The 18,836-nt window shown below is 28.9% G+C and overlaps 1 protein-coding gene across 1 annotated transcript in view; it reads left to right on the top strand.

Annotated features, from left to right (window-relative positions):
* The window catches only part of Rbp6 (RNA-binding protein 6), a 967,859-nt gene extending 950,561 nt beyond the window's left edge, over positions 1 to 17,298 (top strand). The window contains exons 12-13 of the mRNA XM_075364169.1: positions 12,915 to 12,977; positions 16,855 to 17,298. Coding sequence (XP_075220284.1) covers positions 12,915 to 12,956 — 42 coding nt within the window. The 3' untranslated portion in view covers positions 12,957 to 12,977; positions 16,855 to 17,298. The remainder of the gene's footprint in view (positions 1 to 12,914; positions 12,978 to 16,854) is intronic.
* Positions 17,299 to 18,836: the final 1,538 nt, after the last annotated feature.

The following is an 18,836-nucleotide window of genomic DNA, read 5'->3' as shown; positions in this document are numbered from 1 at the left end:
ACGTAAACCAGAAATAATACTTGGTGAGTCTCTAAACAATGATTTTTAAATAAATTTTAAGCAAAGACTCTTAAGTTTGGAAAACCAACTTAACCGTATCTATCTCTCAAAAAGAGTTTCATGATTTCTTCTATAAACATTTAAAGTTAGATCATATGTTTGAACTTAATTCTCACGTTGGTTAATTTCTGAATTGAACATCTTTTATTTACCACATCATTTCGAATTTAAAAGTCAAAATGATTCTGATAAATCTTTAAATAATTTATCTCTCAGTGATACATTTAGTAGTTGGTCTCTTGTTCAGCAAGATATTTTCTCATTAGTTCTCAGAATTAGGCAACATATTTTTGTTTTCACTGCTGATATAAAGAAGATATATACGTAAATTCTGTTCTCGCCCAAGGATTTTTACCAAAAATTCTACGGCAGGATTCCGTTGACCAAGAATTAAAACATTATTCATTAAGAACCTTAAGTTATGGTACAGTGCCTCCTTCTTGGCTTCTTGATATCTTTTCAAACTGCTAAAGGTAACAGAGATCAATTCCCTGTTGCATGTACATAAATGACTTTTATGTAGATGATCTTGTAAAAGGATGTGAAAATTTAGATGTATTAAAAAGGTTGAAGACAGACATAACTTATTTATTAAACCAATATGAATTTCAATTACATAAATTGTTTTCTAACGATTCAAATATAATTCCATTAAACGGTAAATGTAACATTTTATTAAACAAAGATGGAAAATTCGCACATTAGGAATCTTATGGAACTCCCAATCAGACAAATGTATATTCGAATTTATTAAAGAAAAAAGAAGTCTTGACTAAAAGAAATGTCCGTCTAACGTTACTGGAATTTACCACTCATTAGGCTTACTTGGACCGATAGTATTTTTATGTAAACATATTATGCAGCGATTTTGACAAACTAAATGTCAATGGGTCGACATATTTATTCGAATGGAGAAATTTATACATCTAATTAAAGTCAGCTAGCAATAATACAATTAATAGATCAATTAAGAAAAATAATTCTATAAGATTTTCTCGAATTCATGGATTCGCAAATACATCACAGAAAGGTTATGAGAGTTGTGTATATGTAAGAATCATTTATTCAAATTGAAAGATTTCATCCAACCTACTCTGTACCTCAAGTCTAATGTTTCACCACTCACAAAACACGTTTTCGCGTTATCATCACCCGGGTCAAAATAATAACAAAAGGCTTCTTCTCGAATGTAAAAATATTAGAAAAACAGGGCCAAAAATTACGACAGCTAAGATAATAATAGGAATAAAATTTAAATAGTAAAAGAAACGTAAAAATTAGGATAATACATCAAACGTGAACAAAATAATATCAAAGTTTTGACTGGTTAGATTTTATTAAGTATATTAAACCTTTTTAGAAGTAACAATACCCTACCTAGTACATTCTTGTCATTTCCTAGGATGCGCCATATATCCCTCGGTAATTTAAATTTGCGACAGATTTTACTACAAAGACTTCTCAGCAATTTAAATTTGACAGATTTCAGTACAAAGACTTTAAGTATGTTGCTTGTTTATTATTAACTCGGTCGACTCATCTGTATTCCGATTCCACGATTGCACTTCATCGGATTCGTGGTGAATCATCAAGGAGGAAAGTGTTTATTTCTAATCGAGTTTCGTAAAATCAACGGTTTAATTTTAATGCCAAATTACATCACATTAATTCATCTAACAACCCTGCTGATATTTTGTCTCCATGTTGTTTCCCTGAAAGGCTTCAAAAATATAATTTATGGTAGCACGGTTTACTTTGGTTTTACAACATTCAATTCATTGGGAAAATAACAATTGTTTCTGTTACGACTACTTCTTCACGCGAGTGTGGTATTGAAGAGCGGAATATCTCGTTTACTACTACTTCTGATTAATGATATTACTGAAGATTTTTTCACAGTCTAGATTAATTCGTAGCTACAGCTATTGTTTCAGATCTATTCGTAACGCTACAGAAGTTAAATTCTTCTGAAAGAACCACTGATACATTGTCCACTTAGGAATTAAATGACACTCTTATTGTATTTATACGAATACCACAATTAAGATATTTTATTTCAGAAATCAATGACATTCAATCTGAGAGATAGATTTCAAAACAAAGTAAATTATTCTCTCTCTATCCATTTATATTCACCAGGTATGCTTTGTGCAGGTGATCGCTTTCAGAATTCCAAGTTGTAATGTAATAACAAACATCAACTTGTCTTACATCGTAACGCACCCTTAATAATCGAAAGCGAATATTTACTTCTTTTACATGGAGGCATTTAATTATTTCACAATTCTTTACTTGAAAGATTTTAGATTATTAATGGGAAAAATCATTCGTAGCTTTCGCTTCTTGGTCAGTTACCATCTGTTGCGTCGTCAATTACTCTTGTTGCGCAGTAATGGTGTTCCATTAGTGATTCGTCTTGGCAAGCAGAGATCATAGGCCATATTAGAAACTTTTGTTTGCCTATTTATATGCCTCTCAACTAAGGCTGTACATTTGGAATTGGTATCCAACTTAACTTCGGAAGTAAATACAATGTTCAGTCCTTTTCCACTTCACAAGGAATAGATTGGTCATTTAACCCTCTTTCATTCCCACATTTCGGTGGATTGTAGGAAAGCGACATAAAGTGTCACGTTTCATCTTCACCGTGTCATAGAACAAACTGATCTTAGCTTTGAAGAATTATACACCTTTCTAACGCAAATTAAACCTTGTTTAAATTCATGCCCATTATATCCGGACCCTTATGTCACTGAAATTTCTGTAAATATTTTAGGCCGTTGGCAGCAATTGCAAAAATTTACACAATTTATTTGGATTGAATGGTCAAAAGATTACTTTAATCACTTACAACAACGTAACAAATGGTAAACTTCTAAGAGGAATATTTGTGAAGAAGACTTAGTATTAATATCAAATGAAAGTACTCTTCCTTTACAGTGGAAACATGGTTTTATAATGAAAACATTTACAGGAACTGACAATTTAGTACGTGTTGCGGATGTCAAAATGCTAAACAGAATACTACGCAGACCAGTACAAAAACTATGTTTGTTACCAATTATAAGAAGTTGAATTCTTGCTGTATCTCTATATTCAAGCTATCTGCTTAACATGGTAGATCCTTATCTGAACCCGATCCATTACAGATTACAAAGCGATTTTCTTTCTTAAGATACAAGCTAGAAGATACAAAATACAAGCGATTTACCTATTTAAGAGATCCATTAATACAATGTATATTGTCGCTGAATGGCTTCAGCGGCACGTAGCACCTTAAAACCTTATGGTCGCCCTGAAAAGGGCGTTTTGAGATTTTTATAGTGATGGCCCTGAAAAGGGCTGTTTGTGTGTTATGTGAGGTAGCCCTGAGAAGAGCTGTTGGGTCCGGGAACTGGTCTCTAGCGATATCGGCGATGTCGGTAATGTCGGCTCAGCTGTAGTTGGAAAGTTGCGGCTCGTCCGTTGGAATCGGACCGAGCTTTCCCTCAGCGTCATTAGAAACCCCACTACAGCATGACCGTGGTGGCCCCCAGAGCTCCGCATTGTCGGATTGCCGTCGGTTGTCTTCCGCCGGCGCGGCCGAGGCGGTTCTCCCCGAGCGATCCCACGCTGGGCTGGCTCCTCCTGATGGGCCCGTTGATCGGCGCGCAGGATAGGGCACTTGTAGCCCGGTAAGCTGGGGCGGGAGGGTAGCGTCAGCGTCCACGCCCAGCGGCTCCCTCGGCGGGCCGGCCAGGTCCCCCGGGCCAGGGAACCTCTTTTTCTTCAGGCGGTGGTCGGCAACGAATTAAGCCGCCGCAGTACTGACACAGTCTTATATAGGCGGCCTGTACACGCGGTCAGCCTGCTTGGTGGGGAGTAGCGCTTGTAGGTATACTGTAATCCGCTGACATCTGAACGGCTAACGCTGCACTCGCCAATATGATGCTCGAAATGAATGTGATAACAATATAAACTATTTTTGCCACCTGAACAAGCGATTGCTTACTTAATTATTCAGCCACCATCAGATTTACTCATTAAAGACTCCACGTATTCAAGGCCCTCATCCTATTAATGATTAATTACGCTACGCACTTACTTAATTCAAATTTATATTTATTCAAGGGTTATTTATGCTACCAATCTAGTTACTAATATATGTTTCAAGGCTGGAAAGTGTGACATCTTCATACCAACATCTGTGTTGGAGATTACCCGCAAATAAAAATTAAATCTTGAGAGTAACCGCATTATTTCGAAATTAAACTGATAAAATAAAATAAAACACAAACCGAATGTTAAGTTAAAAATGAGAATATATTAGGTAGAATAAAATGTAGAGAAATAAAAATACAAGTTCTGAGTACGTAAAGCGTTTATATACCTATTAAAGAGTATAATTTTTTTTTTATATCTGGTAAGTATTTTTTTTTGGGTACATCCTTTTATTCCCGTATAGCCGAATCAACGTTATTTCGAACCGCGTTATAGCAGAGTCGTACCTTATTTTTAAAAACATATTATTTTTTTTTTTAAAAACAATTGTTCTATATTACTACAGTGATTTTTTTCTCTTAGATAACTGGTTTTTAAATAAAAAAGTTTAAAATCATATTAATATATAAATGTCTAACAGATAATAAATTTACTAAAAATATTTAAAAGCTGTGGTAACCTAAAACAATTACACTTATCAAATATTTTTGCGTTATCTTTAAATATTTTTCAATAACAGATTTATTTACACTCTCCAATTCAGCTACTCTGAAAACATTTATAAAAGCAAAATACTTCATTTCAATAAATAGATTTTACTTTTTATTTACTTTGACGTTATTTTTTTTATTATCGCTTTTAATTTTAATTGTCTTATAATAATATACTGTAAAAATAAAGTTTTTATTTTTTCCTACAAATATAAATAATTCTTTAGTTCTTGCTTTAAGAAAGTATTCTTGCGTTCACAGATCTGAGTAAAGTTTGTCTTTGAGTTGTGTTATGATGGGAGAATGTCTAAATTATTTATTTCTCTAGACCCTTCTTCAAGGAATTTTTTATTGGATGTGCTCAATTGGACTTCAGAATTTAGAAAAGTGAAACGGTATTTGTCACTTATAATTTCTAAGAAAAAACGAATAGTTTGAGAAGATAGCTAAAATAAAGTAGAAATAAAATATTAACCCACCCCAGTCAATCTCTCTCTCTCTCTCTCTCTCTCTCGCACGCGCGCGCGCGCGAGAGAGAGAGAGAGTGTGTGTGTGTGTAAGAGCGCGCGCGCCTACGCGTTTATGTGTATATATGTAACCGAACTAATTATATATATATATATATATATATATAATTTATATTTATTTAGATTAATTTATTTTTTTAGTAAAGCGATTTTTTAATAATAGGTTTATATACAACTTAAAATATTTAATAAAAATGAAAATATATTTTATTAACATAAGTAACACATTTGTAATGTAGATGATATATATATGAATAATTAATAATAATGATATATATATATATATATATATAAAATTATTAAAATTTCCTGTATTTATATCTATCAATGTACAATCTTCGCTAAAAAGGATTATCACTTATTCTTACAAAATAAAATACCCACCATCCCTACCAAACTAGACAATAGAACCGTTTTCATGTAATTCAGTACAGTAATACTTCTTTGGCTTACGAGAAAGACTTTATGATATAGTTGCCATTTTACCAAACCGTTCAAAAAAATAATAAATTTTTTAAATAATTAAAAATACAATTAAAAGATTTCCTTCCAACGTGTGCATAAATATGTGCTCAAATTGATTTTCAATAACGGCTTTTGAATGAAGGATTGTTTTGTGAAATTTATTTACACCTAATGTATTCATTTACCATAACATTATCTCTATATTATCTCATCTCATCTCACTACTATATAAAGGGACAACCTTTTTCTTTTGTTCCGATATCCGCGAAAACTACTGAACCAATCATTACGAAATTTTAACTGTAGCTTTATGACCCAGAATGTTTTACTATAGTTAAAACTATGTAGCTTTATTTTTTTACTATGTAGCTATGTAATTTATTTATTTAACTTAATAAGTTATTATTTAGTAGTAGTTATTATTTAATTTAAGTTTAGTTTATTTAACTATGTAGCTATCGTAGCTTTACGACCCAGAATGTTTTACCGTAGATAAAACCTCATCAATCAAAATTAAATAACGTAGAACTTCTTTTAGTAAGTATAATTTCTTCACGTATATCGATTATTATCTATCGACTTCTTCAGAGAGTTATTAAATTATTTACTGAAGTATGTCATTGTTTATAAAGAATTAATTTGATTATCGTAATATATGTAAAAAGATTTGTTCTGTAATAAAATTAAAGGAATGACCACTATAGAGTAACGGTCCATAAATAATTTCCGAAAGACTATTTTCAGTAATATGGACTTCCATAAAAATTAATATATATTAAAAAGTTTAGATTTGAAAATGGAGTATATCCAAAATGCGTCAAATATGATGGCGTGATCTACATAATGTATTATTATCTACTGACTGGAATGAAAATTTTATTTTTTTAATGACACAATAAAATACCACTTTATTATGATAATAAAATAACTAAATAACTAAAGCAAAATAAAATTTAAGCATTACCAAATTCTATTAATTTTAATTTTGATATTGGATGAGTTTACGATATTGTTAAAACTTAATGATTATTTACTAAATTACGCAAAATAAGTTTCTATTATTGGACGCCATGTTGCCAAAAATGAAATTTTGGTCATAAAAATATAAAAGTTGTCTAACAAATATGTGAGTGTACGCGCGCGCGCGCGTATACTAGTTTCGAAGAAGCATAAATATTTACATTTCTAAGAAAGTATACAATCTTTTCTAGCTTACAATAAAAAAAAAGTAGTTATAGACATAACTACTTTCTCCACAAAATGTTGCAAACAAAGAAGTAAGCTTTCGTGTAAAGTCCTCCCAATATGAAGTTGAAAGAAAAAATATTCTTTTTTCAGTTCACCTTAGCTTCTCTTAAAGCTTCTTTACGATTCCTTAACTGTTAAGTTAAAATTTAATAAAATAAATAACAAAAAAAAAAATTTTTTAAGACTGTTTTTAAAACAAAAATCGTAAAGTTTCATAATCTTAGTTTTCGGGTTTTTTTCTAAAATCTTATTTTGTTAGATCGATCATTTTATTAATAGAATTTTATGGTAATTTTATAGAATATATTAACTCCATGGCCAATAATATTTTACCATTTGAATTTTTTGCCTCTCGCTAGTTTTTACTGAGATATTTCTACAACTTACATTATCTATTTGTACCACACTTCAACATTTAATACTTCTTCCCTTTTTATCACCGTCTGACACTCTTAAGCTTCGGTTTTATATGTTTTGAGAATTATAATGTGTTTTATAAATAATAACTAAAAGCATTTGATATTCTTTCTTTTTTTGGTTATATATTCATCTAACACTGTTCACTAAGATTTATAAATTAAAGTTCTGTATTAAATATTGTTAATCTATAAGTGAATCAATAATGTATAATCAAAATTTGTATTTTTTATGGAACAGAACTAAGACATCACTTCTCAATTAAAAATTTTAATATAAACTGAAATCAAACTTGTGTTCAGTTGAAGAAACAACTGTAATGAATTCTGTAGAAAAATTTGGGTTATATGACGTCACTGACACCATACTTGCATTTTTTTTTTTAAATATCCCATTAATTAAATGTAAGACATTTTATGAACTTATCTTCTGATAGAAATAAATCCATAAACTGTTTTGTTTCAAAGAGATTAATGGAGTTTATCACCATCTAAATTCATTATTGATTGGTTATAAAGATATACAAAATTGCAGTACCTAATGGTAAGAATACAGATTTTACTTTCCCGGTGAATATAGTTAGTGATCATGTTAAAAATGTAGTTCCGAGTTTTTCGTAAATGTTTTTCTTTTATGGTCCAACTAGTTCATCTAATCAAAAAACTTATGCATGTATAAGCATATATGTGTTTCGCACTGTTTTTGGCCTTGTATCTCAGGATTGACGGAACCGATTTTCTTCAAATTTAACACATATATTTCTTTATATGGTGCATTAATCATATCTTATTTTTTTAAATTCGTTCAGGGTTAACGAAAAAGTTTTAAAAAAATATCACGAAAAAACTAAATTTGTTTTTTTCTTCAAAGACACTTTAGAAAAGACTATTTTCGCAAATTTTTTACCTACATTGCATAATATATAAGTAATCCAAAGTTTATTTTTCAAAAAATTAACCCCCCTCCCACACCTCTTAAAATTGAATATCTCCCTTCGGTTTTAATATTTTAAAATAATTATCTTGTTATTTTATATAACATATATAAAGCTATCAAAAAAATTTCTACAACTTTCCAAAACTATAAACCCTGAACTTTTAACACAGAATTTTTTGAAAATTTTGGCATTCTTGTTTTAGCCTTTATTGGAGGGAATGTTAGATTTAGAAAAAACTTTACCTAAGCAAATTTGTTAAGCTTATCTATTAATGAATAGTTTTAGAAATTCCCTTTTAATTTAAAATTTAAATAATATTTTGATAATTATAATCAATAAAAAAAGCCCCCCATGATATAAGACTCAAAATTTTTAAAAATTTAGGCAATTTTTTTTTGTTACATTTAAATGTTTATTATGAAAATAAAAATAAGACTTAATTTCTTGTAATTAAAAAGCTGTGCAAGTCATACAATACTTTGTCACTCTTTTTATATGGCATTTAACTTATACATACATACATATAACATTTATACGACACAAAATTAAAAGTGAATATTAGTTAATGTTAATTGTTGATAACTGTAACTGTGATAATGTGAATATAATTAACAACGTGTACGACATTAAAATTTACTTCGAACATTATGAGAATAACATGCGACATATTATTGATCCTCGGAGATCAATAACTAATCAAAACGTAAAAATTCAGTATAATTTACTAACATCTTATTTATTTTTGTCATTCTTTAAACTTAGTAACATTAAAGAGTGTTCAGTTGATGATAAACGTTAAAAATTCATTACTGCTCTAGTACATCGGTTTTTAAAAAATATATTTAAAAAAACACTTAATAAATTCATTGAATATTAGAGCAAAAAGATTAACAAATCATTATTTTTCCGAAACAAATTTATGTATTTTTTTTGTAATTTACTAAAGATGTATTCCGTTTATAGTTTAACATTACGATATGTATAAAAAAAAAGATTAATCACTTTTTTACATTAAAAAAAAAAACTACTTCTTTACGGTCGCATAAAAATAATTCCTTTTAGATGAGCCATTTAGAAAATGACAGTTTTACATTCTAAATTATTTTGAATCTTTCCTCCAGCATATTTTACGAGAAAAGTTTCTCTCTGTTTTGTTGAACCTCCTGTTTTAAAATATTAAATAAGTTGAGTACAAAAAACCATTTTATGAGTTTTTCAAGTCACGCAACTATTCCAAGGAATTATTGAACACTTAAAAAGTAATAATAAAAGTAAATAAATTATTACTAATTCTTATAAATTATTTTTTAACTTATTAAATCATCAATATAATTTTGTACCTCAAAATTTTATACTTTTACTTCAAGAATAATTAATTCATAGACATTTTTATTTAAAAAAAAAAAAATAGTAATTTTTTTTTGTCTTCAGTCATTTGACTGGTTTGATGCAGCTCTCCAAGATTCCCTATCTAGCGCTAGTCCTTTTCACCAATATTGTAGGACGAAGATGCGTTCCTCTGTTTTCATTTTGCGATTCATGCTTGTTATTTAGAAGGTGCAAAAAACCAATTAACTTTAAGACCAGAAAATTAGCACTTGTCGAAGATTGATACCAACCCTGCAAAACGAATGCATCGCACTTGCAAGATTATGAGATATTGCTCTGTCGAAAATATACTTAGTTTTCTGTTAATCTTTAAAATAATTGGTGCAATTGTGGTCTTGCCTTTTATCTATTGTAATAAATTTTTTCTTAACTTACCTGCATCATTCTACGTTTAATGAATTATCTGTTTTATGTATTCTAATACTAGTCTTCCTGTATTGTATTTTTAATTTTTACACTTACTTCTAGAAACTAATTCATTAACACTGGAGTCATAACACATAGCCTAAAAGTGTCATCCGTCTTATAAAAATATTAGTTGGTTATGAAAATTATTGTAATTTTCCAGCAAGCTTTTAACATTTATTAGCGGCTAATAACCGTAGCAGTTGATTCTACTTTTTTTAAACACTAGTACTTTTAAACACAGTTTAACACTAGTATACTAGTATACTAGTGTTTAACACTAGTATACTAGTGTTAAACTGCGGCAAAATTAATTCATAGGCAAAATCATCCTGCAGATTTCTCTAAACTTATTCATTCACTGATTTAAGTAATTATTAAAAAAGGAACAAACTGCCTAACATGTAAAGAAAAATTCATATTGTAAGAAACATTAAAACCTAAACTCAGGAAAAATTGATTTATCTGACCAAAGACAGTACATTTTTAGCATTGTAGAGCTATTTTTTCTCATATCCTTGATATATCAGAATTAATACATAATACGGTTTTAATATCGTTCAATAGTAAGCAGTGACATAATTCGTAGTGAGCAACTTGAAACTACAGACTATAAACACAAATGCGATGTGTACCATTTTATGAATGAAAAGAAAAATTAAAACGTAAATTAAATTCTTTATTTACGGTAGAAAAATTTTACATTTTAACCAAATTTTTATAAAAGATGCTCTGATTCCCATATCTTTACGTACAGCGGTTCACCTTTCATCTAAATGGAAAGGTAGCCTAGTCACTGAATGAAAAGTTTCATCTTCTTCCTATTTGTCGAGGACGAATTCACAAAATTTCACAAGTCGTTTATAATCTCTGTGGAGGGCCTGTATGATTTGAATAAAAAACGTCTCCGCAGAACACGGTTGAGTCAAACGTGTTTTGCGGAGACTGTCAAGTGGCTTGACAGTTACATGAGGAACGGCTGACGCGACGAGTGGACTTTCTTAGGCAACGTAAAAAATTGTTGGATGTGCTCAATCTTTTTGTCTGTCACACGGGGCGATCTAAAGATTTCCCTTTACCCAAATTTTCCGTTTCTTGAGACTGTTGGTGTTAACGACGAATGCTCTGAGCATCAGGAAGTGTAATGTTGAGGTATTATCGACGAAAATCACGCTGCACAATTGTCCCGGACTCACAATTGTTGAAGCAGAGAACGTAGTTGCTTTCTGTTGTGGGGTTGCCATTCTGACTCAGACTGAAAGGAGACATCACAAGGGAGGCATCTGCCGGCAACCAAGAAAAACTCTAGAATCCCCTCTTTTATAAACTTTATGGTTCTTACGTTACTGGTAATAGTTGCGGAATAAAAGTCTTTTGAAATCGGATGATACTTTTTCATACCATCTGTCTTATACAATGTTTTCTTATTACTGAACTGGCAGTTGATGTACTTGGTGAGCAACTTAAAACCTAAAGTCCATAAACTAAACACGGTTGCGATACACGTTTACGAATAAATTGAAAAAATGAAAACATAAATTAAATTTGGTATTTACATTTGTAAAAGTTTATTTTTTTACCATATTTTTACTAAAGATGTTCGAAGTACCTTGCTCAGCAATACGCTTTTGTGCTTAAGTAAATTATATTGAGCGTCGACTGACGGAAAACAATGCTGTCGACTTTTAGTGATGGAATCTATTTGATTGTAGGAATTTGATTCATAAACTCTGTCTTTCAAATAGCTCCAAAGAAAAAAATCGCATTTAGACAAATCTTGCGAACCCTGAGGCCATTGCCTTCTACTGATAGTTCGATCTTCTGAAAAAGGCGCATAAATGCGTACTAGCGAATCGTTTGATGTGTGTCTTTTTGGAAGAAGCCGTAGTTTTTACACGATCTGTTAACTAAGCGTAGAATTCTTCGAAATTAGTACAGTGCACTTCTACGTTGACAGTCCCATCAAAAAAATTACCTCCATTGTACGATATCAGGAACACTGATTTTCTTATAGTGAAGTGGACGCTCAAACATCGGGAGAAAATTTTCAGTTATCTAATACCTGGTGTTGTGAAAACCCAGGTAAATGAAACCATGCCTCGCTTGACTTGAAATACAAGCGGGCCTATCGGTTCATCGACAATTATTTTGAGATTCCAGTTGTAATAATTAATCGTTTCGGTTAGCTTGTTCTCTTAAGTTGTTTACATAATATTTTTCAAATTTAAATCGTGAAGAATCTTTCGGCCAAATTTGTATTTTACGGCAAATTGGTGTGATAATTTTCGTGCAGATTTTTTCAGATTTGCAGAGATTCTTCTTTGCAAATCGGCCATGGCGTCTGGAGCCTAACTCGGCTATGCCTATTTCGTTTTGCGTTTGAAAACGATTCCATTGTTCGCCATCTTTTAATCAAATCATGCATGCTATTCCTCTGCTGGGATACTGGTATTTGGAAAATACCACACAACTTCAAAAAACAAAACTGTACTGCACTGAAGCATGAACTGTTAACAACAGTAAACGAGTGTTGAAAATTCACAACCAATGGTAATGCTGACCCTTAATTAACTGTAGTGCAAGCAGGCTAGATTCGGTTTTAAGTTGCTCATCCTGTATAAATCAGTATGCAACCTGGAAAATGGCTTCGTAGACCAAAATACTGAAATCAGCATGTATTTTTGTGAAATAATTAGTTCTATTGTTATTATATTCTTTTTTTGTACTTCATATTGTTTGTAGTTCATATTATTCTTATATAAATAATTGTTTCAGGGTCCGTTGATACCTGCTGCGTTTACTAATGGCTACCATTGAGTAGGAAGTTTCAATTTGCAGGTAATTTTTTTTTATAATTTTTTTTGAGATTACATAATTGTCTCTTAACAATTTTTAAGTCTATCACATTTGGTCTTGCTCATTATCAAACCACACCATTCAATGGTAACATTGAACATAGATAAAATTGGTTTGTCACCAAACTCGCTGTCATTACAGCTGATTCATGACAATGGTATTAATTCACTCAAACAATAGGTTGAGTGGTATTGTAATATTTTCTTATCACCTGTATATAAATTAATCTTTTACAATACTTAATCCAACCAGAAGCTATTTATTCATATAGGATGGTAGACATTAAATAATGTTTTAAAAAGTTTAAATATAATAATAAAATAATTTAATATTATAAAAAATATATTCATATAGAATTAAGCAAATTTATTTATTAACTTAATATTTAAGAAGAGTGATTTTTCTAACATATAGCAGAAGTAATGTAATGAATCAATCATTAAACAGTCTGCGACACTGACATCAGTGTTCATTGTTAACAAAATAAACAACAATGACAGTTGCTTCTGTGAATATCCGTCTGTCTTCCAATTTATTTTATTCATTCCTTGGTTTTAGTAGATTTATCTAACAAATTTGACAAATCATGTTCATTTAAAATTGTCTATTATTCACTTCTGACAAACTTTAATACTCTTCAGATCATAGTAGTTTTTACATCTGTAATAAAACAGTTATTTATCTTAAATCATCTTGTAGAATATGAATAAACTTTTATTTTATATAAAATATTTAAATCATAAATAACTAAACCTTTTAATTTTGCTATATTTATAAATATTTTTAAGCATAATGTTATTTATTTTTAATTATATTAATTACATTTTCATTTTTGTAATGTTTTTATTACTAAAAATGAAAATGATCAACTACATTTAATACCTAATGTGCTGAAAAAATCTAAAATAGTGCTCATTTTCAACAAAATAGTCTCGTAATTTCAAAATGGAACATGAATTAGATCTTTTTGTTACAAAATATGGGATTTTATTAGAAATTGTTAATATTTTATACTCTCAGAATTAAACTTCATGTTAACCATTGCAGACAAATTCTGTCAGAGAAAACCTTTTGACCAAAATTCCTGAAGCTTTATTGTAAACTATTTGTTGATAATAGAACAATATCTACTTGAAACTAAAGTTGTAAAATTTTTGTTTAAAACTTTAAGTTTTTTTTGTAGTTATCACATTTTTATCCATTTCTATCTTCCATTGATTTCTTTTATCACTTATGCTTCTATACTTTATTAACCATGTTTAAAATTATTCAATGAGTTAATTGACTAATATAATGGCTGAAAAATCTTTGTAATGAAAATATACTATGGATTGTGAATTTGTATTTTTTCTGCTGTCATACCGAGATCTGGAATTGAGTTGTAATGCTCAATTGTTATCAGTTGGTTTAAAATGTACTTAAAAATTTTTATGCTCAAAAAATATTTATTAAACATATATTTAACTTAACATTGATAATTCTTGCATCTATTTAACTTCAGGTCACAAGTATTAGACTTTACCAAAAACATAGAGCATAATTGTACTACATGTAGTCACAGCACAAGAAACATAGATAAATTATACTTAGTTATCCATAGTACCACTGTGTTTAAAACAACATCTTTGTATGACTCAATAACATTGTTTAACACTCTCCATAAAAATGTAGATGTACATTATAATTAATCTAAAAAGAGGATCATTTATTTTATTCTATAAATAAATATTTACTAACATCTTATCTCTTCAAGCCATATACTTCAAAGGAATTTATTAGTATTTTCTATACATTTAAATTTACGGTATGAAATCAACAAATCGGTTACATCCTTTCATAAGGATATGTAACTTAATCTTTTATTTATGAAGTGAAAACATATGTGTGACTGTGTGACACTCTTATGTCAGATCATTATGTGCCATTAATTAAATCCTAACAACAAATAGTGGCCAAGAGGACCAGTAGGCTGAAAATTGAAATGGCTTAACAAGGCTAGGCCTCATTCTGTAGACCACTCTCAAGGAAAGATATGAGTTTAGGTCAAAACTGTTTAATAATTTTGCCTTTTACCCAGTTTATCTGTTATCAACCATTTTTTTAATCATTCCATATATTATTTTATTACTCATGAAATTTATTTTATATAAAACTTATAATTATTATAAAGAATTATAAGAAGGATAACTATAAGAAATAGTCACCTTAACAAATAATTTAAAACTTTTTTCATATAACTGTATAATATTTTTCAGTAATTTTACCTCTTTTTTATTAGCTTCAGTTATAATTTTTCCTTTTACTTAAATGCACAAAAGTAGTTTACTCAACCTCTTCTTTATAACATATTTATAAATTGCAGTTAACCATTTTCATTCATCATGTCTAAAATTTGTCTACAGCTCTGTTTTTTTGTCACTTTTTCTCGGTTCATTATCTTTACTTGCATTATAATTACCAGTAATATTTTTATATACAAAGTAAGTCTCAAAGATCAACCAAACCTTTTCCTTTGTTTACCTTTTCACTTATTATCAGCAGAATTTTTAGAATTATTCCCCTGTTTCTATAATTTCTTTGTATCTTGTATACTTAGCTTGCTTTCTTCTCCCTTCAACATATCTTAATGAACTATAAAACATAAATATACATAACTTGTACTCAGAGTACCCTTAATAGTAAATTACATTGTAAATATACTCATTACGAAAACTGCATTTCGTGTTTCAAACTCCATTTGTCAGTAACAAAGAAATTAAATATTATGAATAAGTTATAGGAGTTGTAATCAGAAGTCCTTAGAATCGAGTATAAAGAACATCACTGGCAGTCAGAGAAAATCTAAAGATCTGGTTTACAAACTAAAAAAAGTTTATTATTGAAATCCAATTCTTAAGTTTATTTACAATAAAAATCAAAGTTTTCAAAATTAAAAATTTTAACAGCCACTTTCTAAATTGACATTAACTTCTATCTGGCCTGATATCTCATGTTTTGTTTAAGAAACTAGCAAATATGTTCTGCCTAACTAAGATGTCATTTTATGTTTTCCAATAAGAATGCAAAGTAAATATAAATAGTCGGCAAAGTAAATAAAACCATAATTTTTGTTCATGTATTAAATATTACCCTAATACTTATAATTCTTTCATTCTTTTCAACTTTTCTTAGTGTACTAAGTGTGGTTTGGTTTATAAAAACTGTTTTTTCCAATTCATTTTGTTAATAAACTCTCTGACTGTCAGCCAAACTAATCTTTCTTTTATTAAAAAAAGAAAAAATTATGTTTCCTAACATTTGAGCACTATATAATTAAAAAAATAATAATAATATGCTGATTTATTTTTTGAGAATTGTGCAAATTTTTAATCCTTAGCTCAATTGATCCATCCTTCAACTCTGATGAAAAAGTTTATAATGATTATTTTTTTTTTAAACTTATCTGAGTTTTTAATGTTAACAATTCCATTTTATAAATCTTATTTTTTGCTGGGAAGAGAGGGATGTAAAGATAAATGTACACAGAAAGGAGTAGAGAGCATATATATGTATATCATCCACAAAAAACAACTATTTAAAAGCATGTGCATATGCACTTGTGTGTGTTGGATGGAATTGAGTATGAAATTTCTGTGTTTATAAACTTTTTTCATCTTATATTACTATTTGTCATTATTATAAAAGGTTTTTATTTGATATTTTATTTATGTACCAAGGAATAAAGGTGAATCCAAAATGTTAAATGGTCGAAATACACTGCCAGTCATCTGAAATTTTATCTCTTCACCACAGTACTATATTACTTATTTAATTTTTACTCACTTTTGGTGTTTTTTGTTTTTGATTTTTTTTTTTTTAGGTGTCCATAGGCTCTGGTTGTTGAGAGGTCATTGGCACATGGTTGGCAACATGACAGAAAATTTTTTTAACATGCAGTGCATGGTATTTATAAATATACAATGAATGTTCAACATATAAAACAATTCAGAAGAATCAGCTGTTAAAAAGAGTATATATTGTTATCTGCTACTGTCACATGTTGTAACACGTGTATTATATTATTTATTATTATATATAAATATAAACGTAATATATATATATAAACAGCACTTCTTAATTATATATACTGTTTGTTTGTTATAGAAGGAAAACCGAAACAAATGTATATGTAAATATAACAATTAAAGCCACCCTGTGCCATCATTCTGTTTTACTGGCAGCCATCGTGACCCCTGTTATTGTTTATTAATAAATTAATTATAATAATTAATAAATAAATATATATATAAATATAATAATAATAATTTACAATTACTACATACACTGCACTTTTGTCAGTATATAATAACATCATTTATGTGTCATACATATATAAACATATATATATATATATATATATATATATATATATATATATATATATATAAACTATTAGCCTTCACCCATTGTACAATTGATTAACTTATATATATATATATATATATATATATATATATATATATATATGTATATATATATACATATATATACCATAACCCAAAACCCTCCACTATAATCCCTTGAGAATAATATTAAAATGAATAATTGTAATTAAACATACGAAGAATTTTAAAAATGTTAATTATTATAATACTATTATCTTTATTTTTATTACTGTATGTACAGACATTATAGTATTGTTTTGTATTAGCTGATTTAACTAGATACCATGCAAGTTAAGAGTCAGTTAACTGGTATTTAATCAGATGGTCTCTAGTTCAAATACTGTCTAGATGTCTCTTGGAGACAATATAAATAATTGAAATTATGTAATTTATATTAAAGGTTGAATTTTTCCTGTTTAAAAAAAACACCTGTTACTTTAAGCACATTATCTGTATACAGTAATAATTTTCTCTTAAATGGGAAATTATATTTTAACTAATATTTTATTTCTAAAATATTAATTAGTAATACCAAGAATAAATATCTGAGAAATAAGAAACTCAAATTTAAATAAACAACAATATTTAATTAGTCCCACTTAATGAAGGATGCTTTTGTAAATTGATCTTCTACATTAACCTTGTCTATTACCACAATCTCTTGAGAGTTATATTCTTTTATGCACTTTTCTGCATGACTGATTAAATTTTCCCTTCCACCTTCTTCTATGATTTCCTGTTTTTATCACCTTCTTACCCAAATACTCTTCATTTCTCTCATTACACATCCTTAATAACACAGTATTCCTTCTCTTTTCCATTATCTCAGTATTTTCATTTATGAAGTAATAATTTTTACCACTAACTCTTGCTTACTGCTTGTATTTTACTTTTTTACTGTAATTCTAGTCTCACTGTAAACAAATTTCTCTTATATCTCTTATTTTTTCACGTAATTTCTTAGAATATGTAAGAACATAAAAATATGCTGTTCTTTTGACATAGGACCTCCCGTTTCTTTACCTGACTGTAGCTTCACACATGGGACAGCAATATCAATGAGAGACATACAAAATTATTAAAAGATTGTTTTAAAAATTTGTAACTAAATTAGTTCACTATTATTACTATTATTATTTTATTATTATTAAATGGAAAAAAGTGTGACTATTTGCCAACACATTTCCTTTGCATTTTCTCACCTTTTAAAATTATTCAGTAATTCCCTGATTTTATTTCAGTATATGAATGTAAATGATTAGAGGAGACAAAAACACCATCAAAATACAACAAAATAATCATTATATTTTAATAAAATACTTGTATGAATTAAACGTTAATGTTTGCAGTACATTAGACTTAATATACTTATAAAACATAAATAAATAATCAAGCCATTTTTATGGTAATTTACTAT

The sequence above is a fragment of the Lycorma delicatula genome, chromosome 4 (genome assembly GCF_047948215.1).
Source record: "Lycorma delicatula isolate Av1 chromosome 4, ASM4794821v1, whole genome shotgun sequence".
NCBI classification, from domain to species: Eukaryota; Metazoa; Arthropoda; class Insecta; order Hemiptera; family Fulgoridae; genus Lycorma; species Lycorma delicatula.
This window is presented reverse-complemented; position numbering and strand designations above follow the sequence as displayed.